Source organism: Benincasa hispida, unplaced genomic scaffold (genome assembly GCF_027475165.1).
Source record: "Benincasa hispida cultivar pf3 unplaced genomic scaffold, pf3_genome.v1.1 HicScf267, whole genome shotgun sequence".
NCBI classification, from domain to species: domain Eukaryota; kingdom Viridiplantae; phylum Streptophyta; class Magnoliopsida; order Cucurbitales; family Cucurbitaceae; genus Benincasa; species Benincasa hispida.
Genome location: NW_028326346.1, coordinates 1 through 22,163, shown reverse-complemented (window position 1 = coordinate 22,163; position 22,163 = coordinate 1). Strand labels below are relative to the sequence as shown.

Sequence of the window (22,163 nt, the reverse complement as noted above, 5' to 3'; positions counted from 1 at the left end):
TTTTGTTTCCCATCTTGGTAGAGCTGATGCTGCTTGGACTAATATCTTTGATGCTGGCACAATGTGCAAGGTGGATCTCTGAAATTTGTGTGAACTCATCCCTTTTCACCAGTAGATTCTACATTTGTTCAGAAGAAGATTATGCCACCAATGAACATATTCTGCTTGAAAATTCTCTATTATCTCCTAATGAAACTGTCATTCCTCAAAGAGGATTGAGTGCTCTGCCGCATCAATGTGGTGAGGTTAAGCATCTACTTCCATCTTTTGTTTTCATGTTCGGAAAAACAAAAACAGAGTAAAAAAATGCTTAAGAAATTCTAGCTGTTGATTTCAGGGTCGTGAGCCTTTTGTTTCATATGAGGGACTTGAACAACTTCACCGCTTCTTATTCGTTCTTGGGATCACTCATGTTCTTTATAGCTGTCTAGCTGTTGGTCTGGCAATGAGTAAGGTACAAACTTTATACTAATTGTAAATTCTGTTTGACATGAATATTTTATATTAGGGATTTGAAATGTGGAACATAAATATGGAGGGAAGCTAACAATCATTGATCTCGACGTAGTGACAAATGGAGATTCGTTTATCATCTTGATACATCAATGTGACTTATTGTTCAAAGTGTGTTAAGTCACCACTAAAGTTTAAATTAATATGTAATATTATATTCAATCTTTTATGTATATTCTTAACATTCTTTAAAAACATTCCTTCTAACTTGTCTGTTCAAGGATTAACAAGACCCCATTTTGTACCTCTTTAGATAACTTCATTCAATCAGTGAAGTCATTTCTTATCCACCAACCAAATAGGGAAAAAAATGTTAACACAAGACTTTGCAAGTGACTATTGCTATTAATTGAGCTAGTGATTTCAAATATTGATTGAGAGAGAAAATGATGTTACCAAATCTTGAATATCAAACTTTTTACTATGATATTATGTTAAATCACGTCACCTTATATTTTATATATCTATTTAAAAAATTAAGTCAATTTGATGCATTTGTGTAGATTTGCTTTGTAAAATTACGCAGTAAATAAAATATTGTCGAATTATCAAGAATTTTTTTTGTCTAAAAGTCTATTTTCTCAAATTCATTGCTTTACTAAATCTCTATGCACCTCTTTCAGATATACAGTTGGAGGAAATGGGAAAATCAAGTTAAATTAGCTGCTGAGGAAAATTTGCCAGGTATACCAATTTAGGACAAAGGGGAGGGTACTTTTCAGTTTCCTCCCCGTTTATACATATTTGTTTTTAGAACCACCCTTTCATTGAGAAAAATATATATATGTGTGTGTACACACACACACAAGGGCACTAAAAAAAATCCTAACTACTAAAACAAACTCCATCTTTTCAATAAGTTATCCAATCATTTAGTTCAGCCCCGTCTGTTAATATTTTTTTCTTTAGAATCTTATTTCTTACCTATTGTAGCATTCCTTTGGTTCTAGCTACAAGAAATAAGGTGATGAGGCGACAAACGACGTTTGTATTCCATCACACATCTCATCCATGGAGCAGGAGTCGTATTCTCATATGGATGGTATTTTATCTCTCTTTTAAATAATGCTCTTTTTTTTTTTTTTGCACGTTTCTATTGTTGTGCTATCTCCTAGATTAGTAGGATAATTTCATGCAAGTATACTTCTGAAAGTAACTCATATTTTATAGAGGTTTTTTGTACGGATGACCTTTTTAGAAGGGGTCTTTATGATTGATGACCCACCCCCTACAAATGTATGAAATCTAACCTTCTGCTTACGTTGGAGCGTACTATCTCATTTTATAACTTATCGTGTTAGGGATGATCATGTTTATTGTAGCCTTAACGCGATAGCCATCTCTATCGCGATCTTCATTTTTTTTAGGAAAACCAACAAATTGTAAGAAAAATGGGAAAATACAGCAAACATTTTATAACGTTTCGCATTAGGGATAGCCATATAACCCTAACGCGATGGTCATTTCTATCGTGATCTTCATTTTTCTCGCCTAGAAAACAACAAACTATGAGAAAAATGAGAAAAACACAATAGAAAAATAAAAATCGTGATAAAGATGGTGCTAGCGCTACACTAGACATGGTCATCCTTGACGCAATAGGATATGAAATGCGGTAGTGCGCTCTAACCTATGCTGAAGGTTAGATTTCATAATATTGTGGGGGCGGGTCATTAATCATAAAGGGACATGTGAATGGGTCATTCGTACAAAAAATTCTATTTTTTACGTGATTGATGGGTTGCCTTTTCCATCTTAGAAAAAGAAAATAAATGCTGTTCATGCACGTTTTGACTAGTAAATATTGAAGGATAAATTTGTATTCTCTAGTTTTATACTGGTAAACTGAGAGAGAACGCAAATTTCAATCTAAGTCAATTGATGAATTCAGCACCTTGTAGCCTAAAATTTCTTAACTCATTGGATGACTTTCTTATTCTTTGTTAACAAACTAAGGATGGTTTTTGATGCAGCTTTGTTTTATACGTCAGTTCAAGAGTTCAATAAAGAAATCAGACTATTTGGCCCTTCGTTTGGGTTTCATTACAGTGAGTACTCCGTTTGGCATTCATTCCTAAATAAAATAAAATAAAGACATTACTTATGTAGCCAACACAAGTGTGTGGAAGAATGAAAAACTCATGTGGAACAGCTCTGACAAGTTTACTAGAGCTAATCCCGAGTACATTAAGCAACTGCAGTTTTGTTCATGCAATGCAAAACCAAAAGCAAATAGTGTCAAGTTTTGGTAAAGAATTGGTACTGTTAAGATAAGGATCTAGATGTCTTGAGTACCATAGTTGTTCAACTCCAATTTTATTTAAACGGTCAAATTGAAAATAAATTTGAAAGGTCAAACGTTGGAGTTTCAAATCTTATTTTGAGAATAGGTGTATAAGGGAAATACAATGTATATATAGATTATAGAATTAAATTTGCTTCAATTTTTGTCATATTTACATTATATTTATGTCAAACTGCCTCCACTTAACTGCTGCTTTAATAACATCCAGAAGCACAAATTACCGATTTCTTATGATTTCCACAAGTACATGGTTCGGAGCATGGAAGACGAGTTCCATGGAATCCTTGGAATTAGGTATGCAGTTTTTATGAATTAAATCAGTTTCATTGGTAGGAAATAAGATGGCTGAATTTAGTTACATCACATGCAGCTGGCCACTATGGGGCTACGCCATTCTTTGCATCTTTGTCAACATTCACGGTAACTTTTGATGACAGAATAATGTTATAAAGACTCCATGTAAGTCTTATTTCTTCCTTTTCTTTTTCCAGCCGTTTAAAGTTGTCTCTATACAACAGGTCTAAATATCTACTTTTGGCTTTCTTTCATACCAGCCGCTGTAAGTAGTATCTGTGTTCAAGTTTTTTCCCCAAACCAAAAATATAAATTGTTCGAAAACTGACTAATTGCTTGATTGTTTTGGCTCAAAGCTTGTTATGCTGGTTGGGACAAAACTTCAACATGTAGTATCCTCTTTGGCACTTGAAGTTTTGGAACAGACAGGTCCAGCAGTTGGGACTCAAATAAAACCAAGAGATGATCTGTTTTGGTTTGGAAAGCCTGAGATTCTACTACGGTTAATACAGTTCATCGTATTTCAGGTCCAGCACACATCAAATTTTCCATATAACTAGATTATCACTTCTTGATAAATGATTGATGTTGTTTCTTTGTTTGGACTCGAACTTGCAGAACGCATTTGAGATGGCGACATTTATCTGGTCCTTGGTAAGAATATGTCCAAATTCACTCGATTATGTGTCTTTGCGCACATTTGTCACGAAAGAAAGTGTTCTGGTTGTTTCCTTTCCAATCATGGGAAATTAAATAGAGTTGGATACATTTCTTAACTTCAGTGGGGACTTAAGGAGAGATCTTGCTTCATGAAGAACAACTTTATGATAATCACGAGGTTGACTTCAGGGTAAGTTTTCCCTCCAAGAAGTTCATATACTGAAAATAAGAAGATGCATGTTGTTTGTACTACTATTGCTTCCTGGTTCATGTAGATATGGTTTTGGGATGTTTGGTAGTTTGTTTTGCAAAACTGATTTTATACTGTTGTGATGATTGGTATTGTTAGGCCTATTTGATAACAATTTCGTTTTTATTTTTCTGTTTTTGGAATGTGTATTTGTTTTCTCCCCATTTCTTAACCGTAGTTTTCATTCGCCTTCCTTTCGGGTATATTCAATCTACTGTATATTCTTTGCAATCCTCTTTGCTTCTAATTTGATTTTCCATCTAATCTTTCAATCTCTATGTTCATCAATTTGTTTAATCCCTTGGCTATGCAGTGTTCTTGTTCAGTTTTGGTGCAGCTACAGCACAGTGCCACTTAATGTAATTGTTACACTGGTTAGTCCAACTTTTCTAAAATGGAATATTGTATCTATGGATTCAAATGAATTTGATAGATTTAAGGTTAAAATACCATTTTGGTCCCCATATTTTGAAGTTTGTTCAATTAGTCCTTGTATTTTGTCCAATTTTAGTCTATGTAATTTCAATAAATCTTAAATAAGTCCCTTAAAATTAATTTTTATCAAAATTGATTAAATAATAATAATAATTTCATACTAGGAAATATTTATGTGAATATATTTTCAAAATTTATAGTAAGAATGCTATTTAGTAAAAATTTTTCTGTTTTAAAAAAATCAACAAGAAACTAACATTGGGGACTAAATTTAAGATTTATTGAAAGTACAATAACTAAAATTGGACAGCTAAAAGTATGTGGGGACTAAAGTTAAACAATTTTCATAGTATAGAGGCAAAAATGGTATTTTAACCTAGATTTAAAAATTGATTTTTCTTCAAATTTCAATAATTTTCTGAAAACCTTCAGATGGGATCCAAGTGTAAGAAAGCATTGGTGGCTGAGAGTGTGAGAGAGTCACTGCATAGTTGGTGCAAGAGAGTAAAGGAGAGGTCCAAACGTGACTCTGCACTTTCTGTCACTACAAGATCAGTATGTTCACTTGAATCAATGGTCGACGAACGAGATGAAATAACCATTGCGTCGGGTACGTTGTCACGGAGCTCATCTTTCGAAACTTCGAATCAGGTGACAATACAGTCTACTGCCCAACTGGAGGCCATTATTGAGTCTTCAAGCTTAAGGAGGCATGAACTTCCCCCCAATATGGCAGATTTTCTATCACAATCTGCAAGAGTTTCTCATGCTCATGCTAATGGCATAGAAAAGAATGCAGAAAATGGCGAAGATAGCCAGGCTGAGTCACTTTTCGACTTGTTCAAAAGGACATGAACGCATTTATACCCTCTTTGTAAGGTTGAACTGATTCGGTATGACAATCTTCATGATCTCAACAAATATTTAGATATTGATCTCAACAAATATTTTTATAGCTCAATATTTTATAGCTCATGTAGACCGATTTGAGTTTCACTTGTATATTTAGTAAGAAACAGTGAAATGATTGTCTGTTGAAAAGAAACTTTTGGAGATTGGAGATAATTTGAAAGAAAGATATGAGAAAGAAGCTATTTATGTTATTGAACACGTATGAGTATTCGTGGGTTGGGTTGAGGTGGGTTTAGGTATATTTTATATCCAGATTGGTGTATTTCTCTAACCCTAACAAACCTTTTACTAAATTAATGAACCCAAACCAAATTCCATAAGATGGGTTAGTTGATTCGGTTCCATCGGTTCTCTCTCATGCCCCAATATAAAAGAAATAAAAGGTAGGGAAAACTACCTTTTTAGTAATGTATTTTTAAGAATAGGTGCATTTGATTTCTGTGATTTCAATTCTGTCATTTTAGTCCTTCACTTTTGAAAAATAGGTTTTAAAAGGTCATTTTTAATATTTTCTACTTGATTAAGTATTTTTAAAATTATTTTAAATACAGATTTAAATTAAAAATATAAAATTATTTCTCTTTCTCAATCTCAATCCCAGCTCCTCTCTCTCCTCCCCCACGGTTTTTGTTCTCTCTCTTCATTTTCATCCTCTCTCAAAATTCTAATTTGTACCTAATAGTTAATCCTCTTGACCATCTTTATCTTCTCTCAACATACTTTTCGTGTAATTCTGCCGGATTTCGTCCACAAATTTCCATTCTACACCAGAATTGATCTCACCTTCAACAACCTCATCGGGTGCTCGTGAACCAAGAAACAAACTATTTCACAAAAAAACCAACTCAATTGTGAGTTAACAAAGACACATGCCCAAATTCTCGTCTAAAGTAAAAGAAAGCTTGAAAACAATGTGACATAAAAGGAAATTTGGGAAGCACAAGTCATGGGAAAAAATGGTGGAGGGGATGAGAGAGAGAAGAGGGGATTGAGATGGAGAGAGAGAAAAACATATATATCTTCAACTTAAATTTGTATTTAAAATAATTATAAAAAATATTTAACTAGTAGAAAATATTAACCTATTTTGCAAAAGTGGGGACTAAAATGATTAAATTAAAGTTACAGGGACCAAATATACCAGTTCTTAAAAACTCAAAGATTACAAAGGTCATTTTTTCTAAAATGTACTTATCTATTTAAGTTACTTGAAGTCCAAAGAGGGAATCTTATTTTACTCATATACGAAATATGAAATATCCTAATAAAATTGAAAGATATCAAATAATTACTTGATATAAATTGAAATAAAAGAAAGAGTATATGAAATAGAATTTTAAATAAGATTCACCAATCTAGTAAACCTACATGTGACAGTTGGGATGGGAAGCTTATTTGTGACCATCCAACTTTTTAGGTAATTTTTAATTTAATTATCTAAAATTATTTGAGTGTTATGAATGTTGAGGTAATTTTTAATTTAATTGTCCAAAATTATTTGGGTGTTATGAATGTTGAGGCTAAAATTGAATTAGTGGGTTAGGATAATTCGATTCAAATAAAGAGCTAAAGATTTAAAAATTGGATTTAATTCAATTGTTAGAGATTTAAACACTATTTGGTAATCATTTTGTTTTTTGTTTTTGTTTTTTAAAATTAAACATGTGGACATTACCTCCCCACCAAATTTCTTCCTTCGTTATCTACTTTTCAACAATGGTTTAAAAAACCAAACCAAATTTTGAGAACTAAAAAAGTAGTTTGCAAAAAGTAGTTTTTGTTTTTTTTTTTTTTTTAATTTGGCTAAGAATTCTACCATTGTAGTTAAGAATGATGCAAATCATTATAAAAAATGTGAATGAAATAGGTTTAATTTTCAAAAACAAAATAAAAAACCAAATGGTGCCTCGGAAATTTGAAATCCAATTTAAGAAAATTTGGATAAATGGTTGTGGGTTTGGAATTTAAAGTTGGTGGAGGGATCAATTAAATTAATTGAAGATGTGAAAAATTTGAGTTTGATGTGATTATATATGCATTCAGGAAGGGAAAGGAAATATATATATATATATATATATATATACCTAGCATGCATCAGTCTACATTTAAAACTTTTATCATAAACACAGTCGCTTAACTTAGAAAAAATTACCATAACGCCCTCAATCATCATTATATAATACCACAGTCAAACCAGTCCATATAATTAAATCAAACAGTCCAATCATCACCACTTAACCCATGAAAATTTACCAAAAGCACCTCAATCAACATATCATACAATATCAGTCAAGACAGTCCTTTACATTATATATAACAATCTAAACATCATCATGTGTTTGGGGCGATTGGTTCAAAAGTGAACCAATAGTAAGACACTTACCTTGGAATTATAAATCCAAAAACATAAAGCAAAATTAAACAACGTTTAGGGCACAATTTCAATCACAACTTAACCCAGATGTCACCAAACAACTTATCCAACATGTGCTTTGATCCAAAACCACTCTAAAGCTTCAAGGTCAACATGATCCGATAACTATATCACCAAAATCAACCTTTAACTCTAATGAACATCCGCTTTAGACCTTCTAATCCAACCTCCAAAAATCACAATTAAAACAAAAGTTAAGCCGACACTTAGTGACTATCCAAAAATTGTCAACAAAGACCCCAAACCTTACAAAAAGGACGCATAACACTTTTAATCTTGTCGGAAACCACCTTTAAGATTTTATAAAACTCAATTTCAACATCAAAACAATATGGGTAAGCTAAAACTTAAACCAAAATTTGATGGATATTCAAGGTTTTCCAAGAAAACCTATAAAATACCAAATAAATCACTCAAAATATCAATTATGGCGACAGTGGTGCTAGCAATGGTAGTGGTGGTGGCGGCAACGGCAACCATAGATGGGCGTTGTTGTCGGATGACGCAAATTGTTTAGGCTAATGGCTGGTAGTAAGGGTCTTTGCATGAGGAGAGTTTGCGAGAGTGAGAGGGGGTTTCCAGTTTTACAGATTCTATTCAACAGCGATTACAAACAAACCAGAGCTCCAAACGATGATCCAAACTGTTCAAACAAGACCCTACATGTCCCGAATAGACTGACCAAATTTCAACACGATCCAACGGTTCAAATTCCAACAATCAATAATTTTGTGGAAGCTATCACTGAAAAACCGCACTACTGTCTTTCTCTCCGATTTTCTGCCTCTTTTCACTCTCCTTTAATTTCAAATATCTCAATTCTTTCATTTCTTTCAAAATTTAAAAGGTAAATAAAATATTTTATTACAATATCTCCAAAATCTCCAAATTTTCTCAAAGGAAATCTTTGGCCCGAGCTATATGAGGCAAAAACTCGTCTCATGTACGGTTCGGAGGCAAAGACACCCAGCAGTAATGGTGCGACTTAAGTCAACTAACAAAAAGAGGATACAGTTCACTCAACGATTGCTTATGTTCTCAAAATACCTTAATTTATGCTCCAAAAACTGAAATTAAAGGGCATAAAATCCATCAATTTGATACGAATTAAATCCTTCCAAATATTTATATCAATTTAAGACTACATAAAATTAATTCTCTCCCAATTGTTTTAAGTTCTCCAAAATCCAAAAACTAAAGGAAATTAAAACCCAACAATTTAAGATAATTAACTCCAATTTATCCAGAACTCGGAATGTTACAATTTTAGTCAGTTATTTACTTAATTTATTTTAGAGTGGATTAGGGGTACCCTGAATAGTGTTTTTTTTTAAAAAAAAAAAAATATATTATTTTAGAGCTTTATTTAACAAAAAAAAAAATTATTATTTTTATTTGATTTTTCTTCTAGAAATATATTTTCAAGCTTATGCATGTACATAGTAGTGTATTGGAAGTATATTAGAAAGTCGGGTCATTACAGATGGTATTAGAGTGGAACCTCTCCTAGTAAGATGTGGTTTAGAGATGAATCAAGTGGAAGCTGGTGGGCATGTAACGATCCGGGGTACATGAATAAACCAAGATCACATCCAAATCAAAGACATCCTGAGAACATGAAATTATGGTTGAGAAAGGCTTAAAAGAATTGAAGATTACTATCTATACCAAAAAGGTGCACTTTTCTTTTTGGTAGCTCAATCATAGGAACTTCGCAGTTAAGCGTGCTTAGCTTAGAACAATCTTATATTGGAAAGCCTCTGTGAGTGAGGACTTTTGTTTATGTCGGGGCTATCAAGGCCGAATCCGATTTCAAATTCTGGTCCAAATCTTGGGCCTAGGGCATTACATAATTAAATCCTACCAATTTAAAATGTGTTTGGGCTTTTGTTTAACTACATATTTGTCTCCCCAAAGTGAATTTGGCTCAATAGTATTGCCATGTGCTTTATCGCAAGAGGTCAAAGGTTTAATCTCATACCTTACAATTATTGTACTAAAAAGAAAAAACTACATAATTGTCTTTAGCCAATGGGCCAGTCCTATTTTATGTTGTCCTACTATTACTATGATTTCCTTTTAATTTTTGTGGATCGATATGGTTCAACCAAAATTAAAGCTTCTGAACCCAAGAATCAGATCGATCTAATCAGGTTCATTAAAATAGAACCCAAACCAAATCATCTTAATTTTAAAACCAACCCAAACCAGTGGTTTAAGTTGGGTTCAATTTTTTCGAGTCTTTGGTTTTTTTTAACACACCTTCAAGTATTTCTTTTTCTTTTCTTTCTTTCTTTCTTTCTTTTTTTTTTTTTTTTTGTTTCCTTGATACAAATGGTAAGACATACCTCTTATTTATACTAGTTGGTATCCCTAAATCTATGACTAAGATTTTGCCGTGATCTAATGATTATAAATGTCTCTTTAGAATATTCTTTACAATTACATTTTTTTCTTCATATATTCTAGATAATTTTTCAATCTACTCTAAGCATCTCCTACAGGTAATATCTCTAGAATATTCTAATGCTTGATATTTCTAAGAATTGGGATTTTGTTTGGACTAGCTCAAATATTTCTAACCTAAAATCAAGTTTATATTTCAACACCCCCTCTTAAACTTGATTTTGTTACTCCAAGTAAATTTCTTGACCTTGTGAAGTTTTTTTCTTAAAAGACTTAGTGAAAAATATCAACTACCTAATCATGAGTCTCCATACTCTAGTTGTACATCCTTTCTTCCGATGTATTCTCTAATATAATATAATGTGTATCAATGTGCTTGCTCCGGTTGTGGAAGACTGGGTTCTTCGCCAAAGCAATTGATAACTTGTTATATACAAAAATTTTGGTTGGTTCCTCTTGTGATAGTCCCAACTCCTTTTGTAGATTTCTTAACCAAAGTGCATAGCAAACACATGAGATAACAACCACATATTTTGCTTCAATGTGGAGAGGGTAACAGTCGGTTGCTTCTTTGACATCCATGTGAAGGCAGTGTCTCCTATGTAGAACACAAAGCCAGTCATACTCTTGCAGTCATCCACATCTCCACTCGAATCGCTATCACTATATCCCTTGAGCTTACAATTATCAGAAATAGACTGAGATGACTTCTCTTTCTTTCATATGCAAAGTTTCAAACTCAGCTCTTAGAGTTTGCTGAGTTTGAAGACGTACTTTTTTACTGGATCCGCTCCCTTGTACAATGTTTGAAGCTTCTCCCATGCTTCATTTGTTGTCTTTGCTTTTAAAATCTTCTAAAAAGCATCGTCATCTAATCCTTGATAGATTAGATAGAGAGCCTTCTTGTCTCTCTTTCTTGAATTTTTTAAACTATCTCTTTGTGCGTGAGAAGGACCACCATCATTCTCCGGTTCGACATATCCTTTCTCTACGATCTCCCCACATCTTGTGAGCCAAGGAGAGTCTATCTTGATACTCCAATTATTATTGTTTCTCTTGTTGAGCATTAAGACTTAGAATGAGACCATGCTATTGCTTGCCATATTCTTAGAAAGTATCTCTTAGCTCTATACCACTTTGTTGGAAAGAAACTTTGGAGGTTGGAGGTAATTTAGAAGAAGTTATGAGAAAGAGGCTACTTGTGCTATTGAACCTTCTAAATTTTTTTTTGGCTTGATACAATTACTAAGACTATTTATATTAGTTGACACCCCTAAATCTCTAGCTAAGATTTTGCCAACGCATTATGATATAATGATTATAAATGTCTCTCTAGAATATTCTTTACAATTACACTTTTTTTCTCATATATTCTAGATGTCAATCTACTCTAAGCATCTACAAGTAATATCTCTAGAATCTTTTAATATTTGATATTTCTAGAAATTGAACTATTGTTTGGACTAGGCCTAAATATTTCTAACCCAAAATCAAGTTTATATTTCGACATGGTGGTCATCAAGTTTAATCCATAAAGAAAAAAAATTAGTAATTAGTGATGTTTTGATGCTCTCCCACGGATTTTCATTTCTTTTTCTCCTCTCGAATGCTATGAGTTCAAGATTGGGGTTAAGCTGAAAATGAACGATAGGAAAATATAATTATTTGAACATTTTGATTAGGAAGATCTACTAAAAGAGTACGTGATTATACTCGAGAACAAAACTAATACTCCTAAATCTATGGTTAAAACAATTTCAAGTAAAATGTCAGAAATTCGGATAGAGGCTAGAGCCACTTCTCCAATTGAAAGCATCTTTAGGCAACTCATAAAATCTCGAGATAGTTGTCAATATAGCAATCAGTCCCAAAATATTAGCAGATATAATACAATACAAAAAAAAATTGCAAATATAGCAAAATTTAGATCCATCTCTCGAAGTCCATCACTAATAGAAGTCTATCACTAATAGATTTTGCTATATTTGCAATTTTTTCAAAATGTTGCTATACACTAAATTATTATCCCTAAAAGTGCTACCTTTTGTAATTACCCTAAGATTTCCTACGTAAAAGCCAACAAACACAGAGAAATATTGAGCCTTAATCACTAAAATAGCGTCATTGGCTTGTTTTTACCTTATAGATAATAAAAAGGATCCAAATGACTGATGAAAAAGAACAAGATAAGTTGAAATCCAACATATAATTACTTGTCTTAAGCTAAAAACAGCACTATTTGCTTATTTTCAGATGGAATTCCTTCTTGTTCATTCACCTCAATCTCTCAATCTCTTAACCTGAAAATTCTTCCTCCTTGTGTGTCTCAATAACAACATCAGAGGGAGGAGTAGCCAAACAAGCAAGAACCCAGCCCTGTGCAATCTGATCATCATCAAGGAAGCTAACATCTGACTGATCCACCTTCCCTGATTTCAATTTTGCTACACAAGAAGAATATGCTCCTGCTCTACATGAGTATGGAAGGTCCAACCCTTCGTTTTCCGCGGCATCGAGAATGTACTCGTTATCCAGACACTTGATCACTTTCTCTCCACTTGGTGTTATTAGTTTCACCGTGTATGTTACCATCGCCGTCACGCGCCTGCCTCCCTTCTGCAGCCCAAACAAGCGCTTAACACATTAGTCACCGACCGTGGCCTCAACGTCGCGGCCGGTGGCTAGGACCAGAGGAAGGAAGGGGTGGTGATGGGGTTGCTGGCCATTTTGCTACTTGGAATGGAATGGAGATATGGTGCAAGTGAGGTTTTTCTTGGAAGAGAATGGCTGTGTGGCTCTAATGTGGAAAGGGTAAACAGACCATAGGCTATGCCTAACCTTATCTTTCAATGGCCAATAAATTGGTGATGACAATTGCCTAGACATGGAACAATTTTGTAAATCTCACCCACTTCTCAACATTGAGTAATTTTATTGCTCCATTTTATTAAATAAGTGAAGGAGAAAATTGCTTTTGTAGCTTGAGTTGGTATTGGTAATTAAAAGTTGCTTTTTCTTAGTTCTAATTTGTATGATTAGGTTTAAAAGGTATAAGTTTAAATAATAATTAAAGAAGAGGAAAGAAAGGTGGGGATAGAGGAGAGAGATAATATAATTTTTTTAATTATTATATTTTATTTTAATACATGGATGAAAAGTAGATAATAAAACAAAGAAACCTAGAGGTGGACAGCAACATAGACTTAATTTTTAAAATTTAAAAAAAAAATTGTTACTAAACGGACCAGAGATAGAGATAAAGCTAAAAGAAAGTATCATTCTTAGATGCCAAAAAGAAATGAAAATGAACAATCCACTACCCAGACAAAGATGAACATAACGAAAAACAAAATGGTTGATAAATAGAGCCTAGTAGAGATACATTAAGTCAAAAGACGTATCATCCACATCTTAGATGCTAAAAGGAAATGAACATGAACAATCCATCAACAGATGAACAAAACTATAAACATAATGGTTACAGACTAAGCTTAGAGATACATTAAACTAAAAGATACAATCATTCACATCTTAGATAACAAAAGAAACAAAAATGAACAACCCAACAACACATGAACAAAAACAAGAACAAAATAGTTACCAAACAAAATCTAGATATAAACATATATTAAGCTAAAAGATAGTATCATTCACATCTTACATGCTAAAAGAAAATGAAAATGAACAACCCAACAACAGATGAACAAAGCCCAAGTTATGAAAATCAACTTAAACCAGTGATGAACAATACAACATTCAATAAACACTTAGAAAGAGAGAGATATCATCAAGAAGCTAAGAAAACAGTGTCCATTTTGCTTACTCTCATCAACAAAGATTGAAAAGAAAAGAAAAGAAAAAAAAAAAAGTTTAATCCTCCTTCCCCTTTCTTGTTCCTCTGTTTTAACCAGCAAAGACGTCCTCCTTGTGGGTCTCAATTACAAGATCAGATTCAGGCCTAGCAACACAAGTTAAAACCCAACCTTGAGCCATCTGATCATCATCAAGAAAGCTATTATCAGATTGATCCAATGTCCCTGATACCACTTTTCCAACGCAAGAAGAACAAGCCCCTGCTCTGCAAGAGTAAGGAAGGTCAAGCCCGGCTTCCTCAGCCGCATCTAAAATGTATACATCACTAGTACATGTAATCGATTTCTCTCCTTCTGGGGTTATGAGGGTTATGTTGTAGGCCATCGCCGTCACTCGTCCGCCGCGGCTGCTGCCGTGCTTCAGCCCAAACAGAGACTGACCCACGTTGGGAAATGGCTTAAGGCTCACTCCACCGGCAGGATTCCGGCGGAGGAAGGAAGCGGCCGGAAATGGAGCGGTGAATGCGGTGGTGCTGCCCATTGACCTCGTGTGTTGGAGATGAGATGGAATGAGATGCAATGGAATTGAGAGAGTGAAGAGGGTTTTTTAAAGAGGATTTTGAGTCGTGTGGCTATAACGTGGAGAGTGAAATAGAGAGGATGTGGCTGTGGGTTAACGCCTTATCTTTTGCCAATGAATGGTAATGGTTATGGATTCTTATCCTTCCAAAGATTTGGTTTCAAAAAATGTGAAGAGAGCCAACGATTAGTATTAATGGCTGGTTTTGAGATTGTAGTTAGACTAGCATGTGAATATATTAACAACGGAGATGTCTATAATTCGAATCTTTTTATCCCTACTAAAAAGAAATACTAGGCTTCATAAAAAGGGGAATACAATGTAATTTTCATTTTGAGATTTGGTTCTTATTTTTTTACGGAAAAAAATGCAATATTGTAATGAAAGTTGTGAATCTCTCCATCGTATATACTGACATTGCTTAGAAGACATGATCAAGGTCCGATGAAGAAATAAATGCAAATTTAAAAGAGCTTGTGAGCTAATGGTGGTTGAAAGCCAAGTTGGGTCGACTTTTTTATGTTGAAAGCCCCAAACTAGCTATCTTATAGCAAACAACTAATGCAAACCTACTCAACAAATCTCATTAGTAAACGTCTTTGAGTTTAATTTATGTAGTTTTCAAAATTACTCAACAAATCTCATAAGAAATAAATGCAATCTCATAGTTCAACTAGCATATAGTATAGTTAGTGACCATGAAGTTTGTAGTTTCAATACCCACACCCCAATTTTATTTTATTTTTTAAATGAACTCTTTTGTCATTTTGAGTCGGGCAATACTAGATTTTTGTGCATCTCACTTTAATCACACAAAAAATAAGAAGAATTTGTCACTTACCAAATTATGCTTGCAAAATTGAGTGTGGAATACACAAAAATAGACCTAGCTTAAAATGTTCTCTTTTTTTTTTTTTTTTTTTTTTTGACATTATGTAGGGTGAGAGAATTGAACTACTTGGAGGTTGATAATACAATCACTATGTTAGTTGACCTATACTTATTTTCGCCAGAATGCACCCACTTATTTTTCTTTTGAATTTAGTTTATATTTAGTTCTTGACGTTCTAAAAATGACGTATTTAGTCAAAATGTTTAAATTTGACCATCAATTGGATGGTGAAATTCGAAACTAGTTTGTAATGTCATGAGTATAATATAATATATATAACCCCCAACTCATTTAAAAAACACATGTAAGAAAAGTTTAACCGAACATATTTGAACTGTCACGCTATCATTTCATTATATCAACTAGAGGTTAACTTAAGGGACTTTAGGGAATGATTAAATATCAAATTCTAACTTCAATAATTAAACATGTTATTTTTTAAACTTAAACCTAAATTAAAATCTTAATTACCCAATTGAATTTTGGCATAGTTTAGTAATGAATGGTGAAGGGATGAATGGGATGAATCTTAATTTTTTTCTTTTTAATACATAGAAATAGGGGATTCGAACAATAGACATTGTGGTCGCTAACACCTTTGTATATCATTGAACTATGTTCATTATGGTTAAATCTTCTCAATGGTTGAAACATGAAAAAAGTAATGTCTTAAACACTTAGTTGGATTCGTGTTGGCCTCCTAAAAAGAATTTTTTAAAAAAAAAATCAAGAAATATTAAAGTGAGAGATTGAACTATTGATATTTGGAATGGAAACCTTTATTTATTACGTTATCTCATGTTTAGCCTTTTAGAAAAAATTGAATTTTTATATTTTTTTACTATGTCTAATAAAAATTTAAACTTTATCTGTTAGTTCCTCTTATAGTTCCCAAATCTAAAGGGTGAAAAAATAAGTTTAGATAATTACGATTTAAGAATAAAGATAAAAGGCTAATAAATTTTGATATAATTTCAAAAATAACACTATATATACATATATATTTGGAAAGGATAGCAATTTAAATCTGTATGTAACACAAAAATTTTGAAAGATTTAATAACAAAGTTTGGGAATTGGATATACAAGAGATTTAGGGAGATGGGTGTTTAGACTATTCATATAACAAGGAAAGGGAGTGGGAATCAATATGTAGGTCATTTTTCTTTTTCTTTTTTCTTTTTTGTTTTTTTGTTTTTTTTTTTTTTTTTGTTTGTTGTTTTTGTTTTTGTTTTTGTTTTTGTTTTTTTCAATATGAGGTTTCCAATTGGGCTATTTTCTACCATTTCCCCTTGATATAAATATGTGGACCGTAATGGATAGACTGAAGGGCTTATGGACATGGCCTCAAACGTTACTTTCCAAAAAAAAAAAAAAAATTATAATAATATATTTTAATTCATCTTAATTACATGGTATTTTTAGTACATTAATTACATATCTGTCTTTATTAAAAATAATTATAAAATACATTATTATTTCTAAAAATTGCACTTTTGGTACCAAAGAGTTGGAACTCACTTTTGGTAAACAAGGCTCCTCAAGACCATGAAGAAGAAGATGGGAAAGGAAAAGAGGAGGGAAGTGATATTGCGCGAGTGTAGTCGTCGAGTTATAATATGCTAAAATGGTTAAGAGATTGAGATCGTCCTTTGGAAAATTAATTTTTGATTCTTTTAGCTATTTAGAGATCCTTCTAATTTTATTTAGGGAATCGGAATGTGATGAGAACTTAACTAATCTAATCTAATCCTTGAAAGTAATTAAAAATATACAAGGGTGAAACTAGACTTCATTAAATGGATTAGACAAATTAATTGTCTAGACCTCATATTAATTTCATGCTAATTATAGACTTAAGAGTCTTATATCCAGGTATCCCCTATCGAGCTCAACCCTTTCCAATACCTATCCAATAATTTAATTTCATGCAATTAATTGATAAGCTATAGCATTAAGTTTCTCCATCATTGATCTCTATTAATCTCCTATCACCACCGTGCATATTTGAATAACAATTTAACATGCTAGATCTAACCTAACGCCCTCTCTCGCTAGCAAGACATCAAGTAAAGGACATTCAAACAATGGCTAGTTGCTCAAACATATTAAGATTAAACATGGTAAAATAAATTATGCACGGATCGAATCCAATAACAATCAACAAAGTTTAAGCAATCCATAAAACTAAATAAAAAAATCCTAAGAACACAAATTAGTCATTCATTACCATAGTGTTCCAAATACAAAAAAAAATTAAGGATTAGAGAAGGGAAAGAAAGCAAGTCGAGCTCTTGACTGTCATTGTAACGACCCGACCACCTAGGACTTAAGTTAGGCCGTTACTAAATATATGCATGCATGGAACTCAAAACGACACTCGGTTATGACGAAATAAATGCTAATTAAATAAGGTAAGTTCAAAAGACTTTCATTAAATTTAAATACTAAAACAATAGTAGGGTACCCATAAATCATAAAGGATAATAAATAAGTCTGAAAAACGATTCTTAAAAGTAAGTTTTAAACATCAAAACTAAGAGTTAAGAGAAACATGAAAAGAACTCTAAATTTCATGATGCGGAAGCGTAAAAACTAGTCCCAGTGGCTCGATCACGAATTCCGCTTGTCCATCGCCGGTGCATCTCTACCCTTACCTGAAACAACAACATGAGATAGAATGAGTATAAAAATACTCAGTAAGTAACCCCACTATTGGGGTCAAGCTGGGCATTTATGTCATCTAGATACCCACCTCTGGTGAAACATATAAATTGCTCTAGTCCTTATGGGACACATATACACATGAAACAAGAAGGAGACTTAGTCCTATCCTACTGTAGTTAAGTATGCCCACTACCTCTGGTGAATCCCGAAGGAGACACAAACTGGTGAATCCCGAAGGAAACACAAACTGGTGAATCCCGAAGGAAACACAAAATCTAATGGGCATCTAACTAATCAATAAGGACATTTGCACAGTCTCAACATCATAATCATCACTGTACAAATCTATGACATACATATAAACCTCAACATCATGGCTCTACAACATACACATATACCTCAACATCATGGTTCTACAATATACATGTATACCTCAACATCATCAGATCAAATACAACCATGGAAGCACATACCATCTCATACTAGCATTCAAGTGTCTATGTGCATAAATAAATAATTCGGATCTCACAACAAAACATACTTTAATCATGTTATACTATCAATATTTCATGTTGTCATTATGCCATGACCTTCATTTAACATGCTAGCATACATCTAATGCCTGGCCCGTGGGCAGTTCTAGTAGTAAGAATACTTACTTCAAATTACGCCTAAGTGGCAAGCAATTTAATCTTTCTCCTCGCTTAGATGAATCTTGAATCAAGCCCAAAGTATAGCCTGTTCCAAAACTACCTTCGATCTCTCAAACAAATGCCTCAATCTAGGCAATTCAATAAAAGTGGTTAGAACCTAAAAAACCAACAACTATATTTTAATTTAATCCTTCGAATGCTTAATATACTTACCAAAACGTTGCTTGGTCCAAAATTATTTCGAACTTAAGTTTGTTTGCGAACCCAACTTAATCCTTCGCAATGCCTGATAACACACTTCTACCTTAAAATTCCAACAGTGCTCGAATCTATGGCCCAAACACAATGGGTATTAACAAATGGAAGCCAAAACTTGATGGATAATAAAAATCTTCAAGAAAACCCATAAAAAGTAACACAACCTTACCTAAGGTCCAAAATTCTGGCGACTGCCCATGGGTTCCGGTTGCTATGATGGGCTAAAGAAGAGATCGTCGACCGGACATGACAAGACAAGCGATGACAGCTGGAGCAGCAGTGTGCTTCGACGGAGATGGCGGAGACTGACGGTGCTGCGCGGTGAGGCGGGGATCATGCAGTTGAGGCTGGAGCAGATCTGGGCAGTGGTTCGGTGGTCAATCGACGAGCGCGAACGGACAACCAAGTCGGCGGCTGGATCTTGCAAGGACAGACAAGCGGCGAAGGTTTCTAGCGCCGCGCGACTAGGTAGACGAAATGGCGCGGACGAGAGTGACTGGGTGTCACGGCTGTGTGGACGCGAGCGACTGGGATTCTGCAAAGGTGCGGTGTGCGACGGATGCTCAACGTCCAATCTGGGCGGCAGCTAGGGTCTCGACTAGAGGAAGAAGAAATTGAGGGGGGTGCGTGAGGAAGAAAAGGGAAATAGGGTTTTTAAAAAATAATAACAATAAACTAAAAAAGGAAATAAGTATAATTATATTTAATTCCTTTCCTTATTCCACTTTATACTATTAAATTTCTTTCATTTTCAAAATAAAATTAATTTCTGCCATTAATTTTCAAATTGAATAATTTCACGCCAACAGTTAAATTCCCGCACTTACACTTGAAGTCCAAAATTTCAAAAATGCCCTCCAACTAATAACAATTACTGAAATTCCGAATAATAAAGTTACTGAAATTACATTATTACAAAAAAAATGTGTGGGGTGTTACAATCTTCCCTCCTCAAAGAACTTTCATCCTCGAAAGTTCATTATTGAAAAAGCTCCGGGTACTGGGCCTTCATGTCATCCTCTTGCTCCCAGGTAGCCTTCTTGAACTGGTGATTCTGCCACAGAACTTTCACAAAAACAATTTCCCGACGGCGTAATGTTTTCACCTCTTTGGCGACGATCTCTATAGACTTCTCCTCGTAGCTCAAGTTATCATTCAATTGTAAGGGCTCGTAGTCAACCACATGGGACGGGTCTGTTACATACTTCCTTAGTATCGAGACATGGAAGACATTATGAACTGAAGGCAGTGTTGGGGACAATGCCAATCGGTAAGCTGCGTGGCCAACTCGCTCCAAGACCTCGAAAGGTCCAATGAATCTCGGACTCAAACTCCCCTTCCTGCTAAACCTCAGAATACCTTTCATGGGTGCCACTTTTAAGAACATTTTCACACCAGTCTCAAATTCTAGGTCCTTATGCCTTACATCGGCATAACTCTTCTGTCTGCTCTGAGTTGTTTGCATACGAGCCCTGATCTTCTGTATTGCCTCATTTGTGGTCTGCAACAATTTAGGTCCTAACAATTTCCTCTCTCTTACCTCATCCCAACACACAAGGGACTTGCAACTCTTCCCATATAAGGCCTCAAAGGGTGACATCCCAATAGTGGATTGGTAGCTGTTATTATAAGCAAACTCCATTAAATGCAAGTGAGCATCCCAGCTTCCTGAAAACTCTATGGCACAGACACGCAACATGTCTTCCAATATCTGATTCAATTTCTCTGTTTGCCCATCAGTCTGAGGGTGGAAAGCTGTACTAAAGTCTAATCGGGTCCCCAAAGCTACCTGAAGACTTTTCCAGAAGTTAGACGTGAAACAAGGGTCTCTGTCCGACACGATGGACACGGGCACTCCATGCAATCTCACCACCTCCTTCATGTATATCTGAGCCCACTTATTCACTAAAAAGGTGGACTTCCCAGGTATGAAATGTGCTAACTTTGTAAGTTTGTCTACCATAACCGCTATCACAGTGAACACTTTGACTGTCGGAGGCAAACCTATGATGAAGTCCATAGACACATGCTCCCACTTTCATTCTGGTACACTCAATGGCTGTAACAAGCTTGCTGGTTTTTGCCTCGGGGCTTTCACTTGCTGGCACACCAAGCACTTACTGACGAAATCTGCAACCTTTTTTTTCATATCATTCCACTAATAGTAACGTTTCAGGTCCCGATACATCTTGGTGCTGCCGGGGTGAATCGAAAATAAGGAACTATGAGCCTCTAACAACAACTCATCTTTAATATCACTAACTGCTGGCATGCACAAACGCCCCTGATAAAGAAGGCCACCTTCCACTAAAATTGAGAACTTGCTAACCTGGCCTGATTTCACCCTACAAACTCTCTCTTCCAGATAAGAGTCGTCTCACTGCGCATCAATAATCTTCTGCCTTAGGCTCGATCGCACCGATAACTGTGCTAACTGTGTCGTGACCTTTCCCACAGCCACTGCAATCTTTGCCCTATCTAATTCCCTGCACAAGTGAGTCTGTCTGATAATGAGGGCTGTTGAATGAGCCACCTTTTTGCTTAGAGCATCTGCCACTACATTTTCTTTTCAAGGGTGGTACAAAATTTCACAGTCATAATCCTTCACCAGCTTCAACCACTTTTTTTGCCTCATGTTTAACTCTTTCTGAGTGAAAAAGTACTTCAAACTCTTGTGGTCGGTGAAGATTTGTATCTTCTCTCCATATAAGTAATGCCTCAAGATCTTGAGAGCAAAAACCACTGATGCTAACTCTAAGTCGTGCATGGGATAATTTTGTTCATGCTTCTTTAGCTGATGTGAAGCGTAAGCAACTACTTTGCCCTGCTGCACCAATACGCATCCCAACCCCTTCTTGGACGCATCATTGTAAATGACAAAACCATCTGATCCATCCGGTACTATAAGAACTGAGGCTGAATCCAACCTCTGCTTGAGGTCCTGGAAACTGTTTTCACAAGCCTCATTCCAAAAAAATGTTGCTCCCTTCCGGATCAACTGAGTAAATGGGGCGGCTATGCGAGAGAAGTCCTTTACAAATCGTCTATAGTAGCCTACTAACCCCAAAAAACTGCATACCTCACTGACTGTG

General features: G+C 34.6%; 2 protein-coding genes and 1 pseudogene across 4 annotated transcripts; 1 reads left to right on the top strand and 2 right to left on the bottom strand.

Moving 5' to 3' along the window:
- The first annotated feature begins 17 nt into the window (after positions 1-17).
- LOC150030366 (MLO-like protein 4) lies at positions 18-5,376 on the top strand. 2 transcript variants are annotated; one of them, XM_090309797.1, is made up of 13 exons: positions 18-245; positions 338-454; positions 1,137-1,197; positions 1,464-1,555; positions 2,487-2,561; positions 3,027-3,112; positions 3,189-3,238; positions 3,337-3,377; positions 3,469-3,639; positions 3,731-3,766; positions 3,895-3,962; positions 4,336-4,396; positions 4,890-5,376. In XM_090309797.1, exons 1-13 carry the CDS (start codon positions 27-29, stop codon positions 5,310-5,312), a joined length of 1,500 nt encoding a protein of 499 aa, XP_090165923.1. In that variant the 5' UTR covers positions 18-26; the 3' UTR covers positions 5,313-5,376. The 2 variants fall into 2 exon arrangements, with proteins under 2 accessions (XP_090165923.1, XP_090165924.1); XM_090309798.1 differs by having other exon boundaries at positions 102-240.
- A 6,936-nt stretch (positions 5,377-12,312) lies between these two features.
- On the bottom strand, positions 12,313-13,304 carry LOC150030365 (ferredoxin-2-like; annotated as a pseudogene). The gene has a single exon (XR_016527051.1). The product of XR_016527051.1 is annotated as a ferredoxin-2-like (transcript).
- Positions 13,305-13,909: 605 nt separating this feature from the next.
- On the bottom strand, positions 13,910-14,588 carry LOC150030364 (ferredoxin-like). Its single transcript, XM_090309796.1, has one exon. It carries the CDS (start codon positions 14,560-14,562, stop codon positions 14,113-14,115), a length of 450 nt encoding a protein of 149 aa, XP_090165922.1. The 5' UTR covers positions 14,563-14,588; the 3' UTR covers positions 13,910-14,112.
- Between the last annotated feature and the right edge of the window lie 7,575 nt (positions 14,589-22,163).

Excerpts from the sequence above, each read along its gene's own strand:
- LOC150030364 (XM_090309796.1), bottom strand. The coding sequence starts at position 14,562 with ATGGGCAGCACCACCGCATTCACCGCTCCATTTCCGGCCGCTTCCTTC.
- LOC150030366 (XM_090309797.1), top strand. The coding sequence starts at position 27 with ATGCTGCTTGGACTAATATCTTTGATGCTGGCACAATGTGCAAGGTGG. Across the intron at positions 3,767-3,894 it reads CGACATTTATCTGGTCCTTG|TGGGGACTTAAGGAGAGATC; the intron begins GTAAGAATATGT and ends TCTTAACTTCAG. Across the intron at positions 4,397-4,889 it reads TTAATGTAATTGTTACACTG|ATGGGATCCAAGTGTAAGAA; the intron begins GTTAGTCCAACT and ends GAAAACCTTCAG.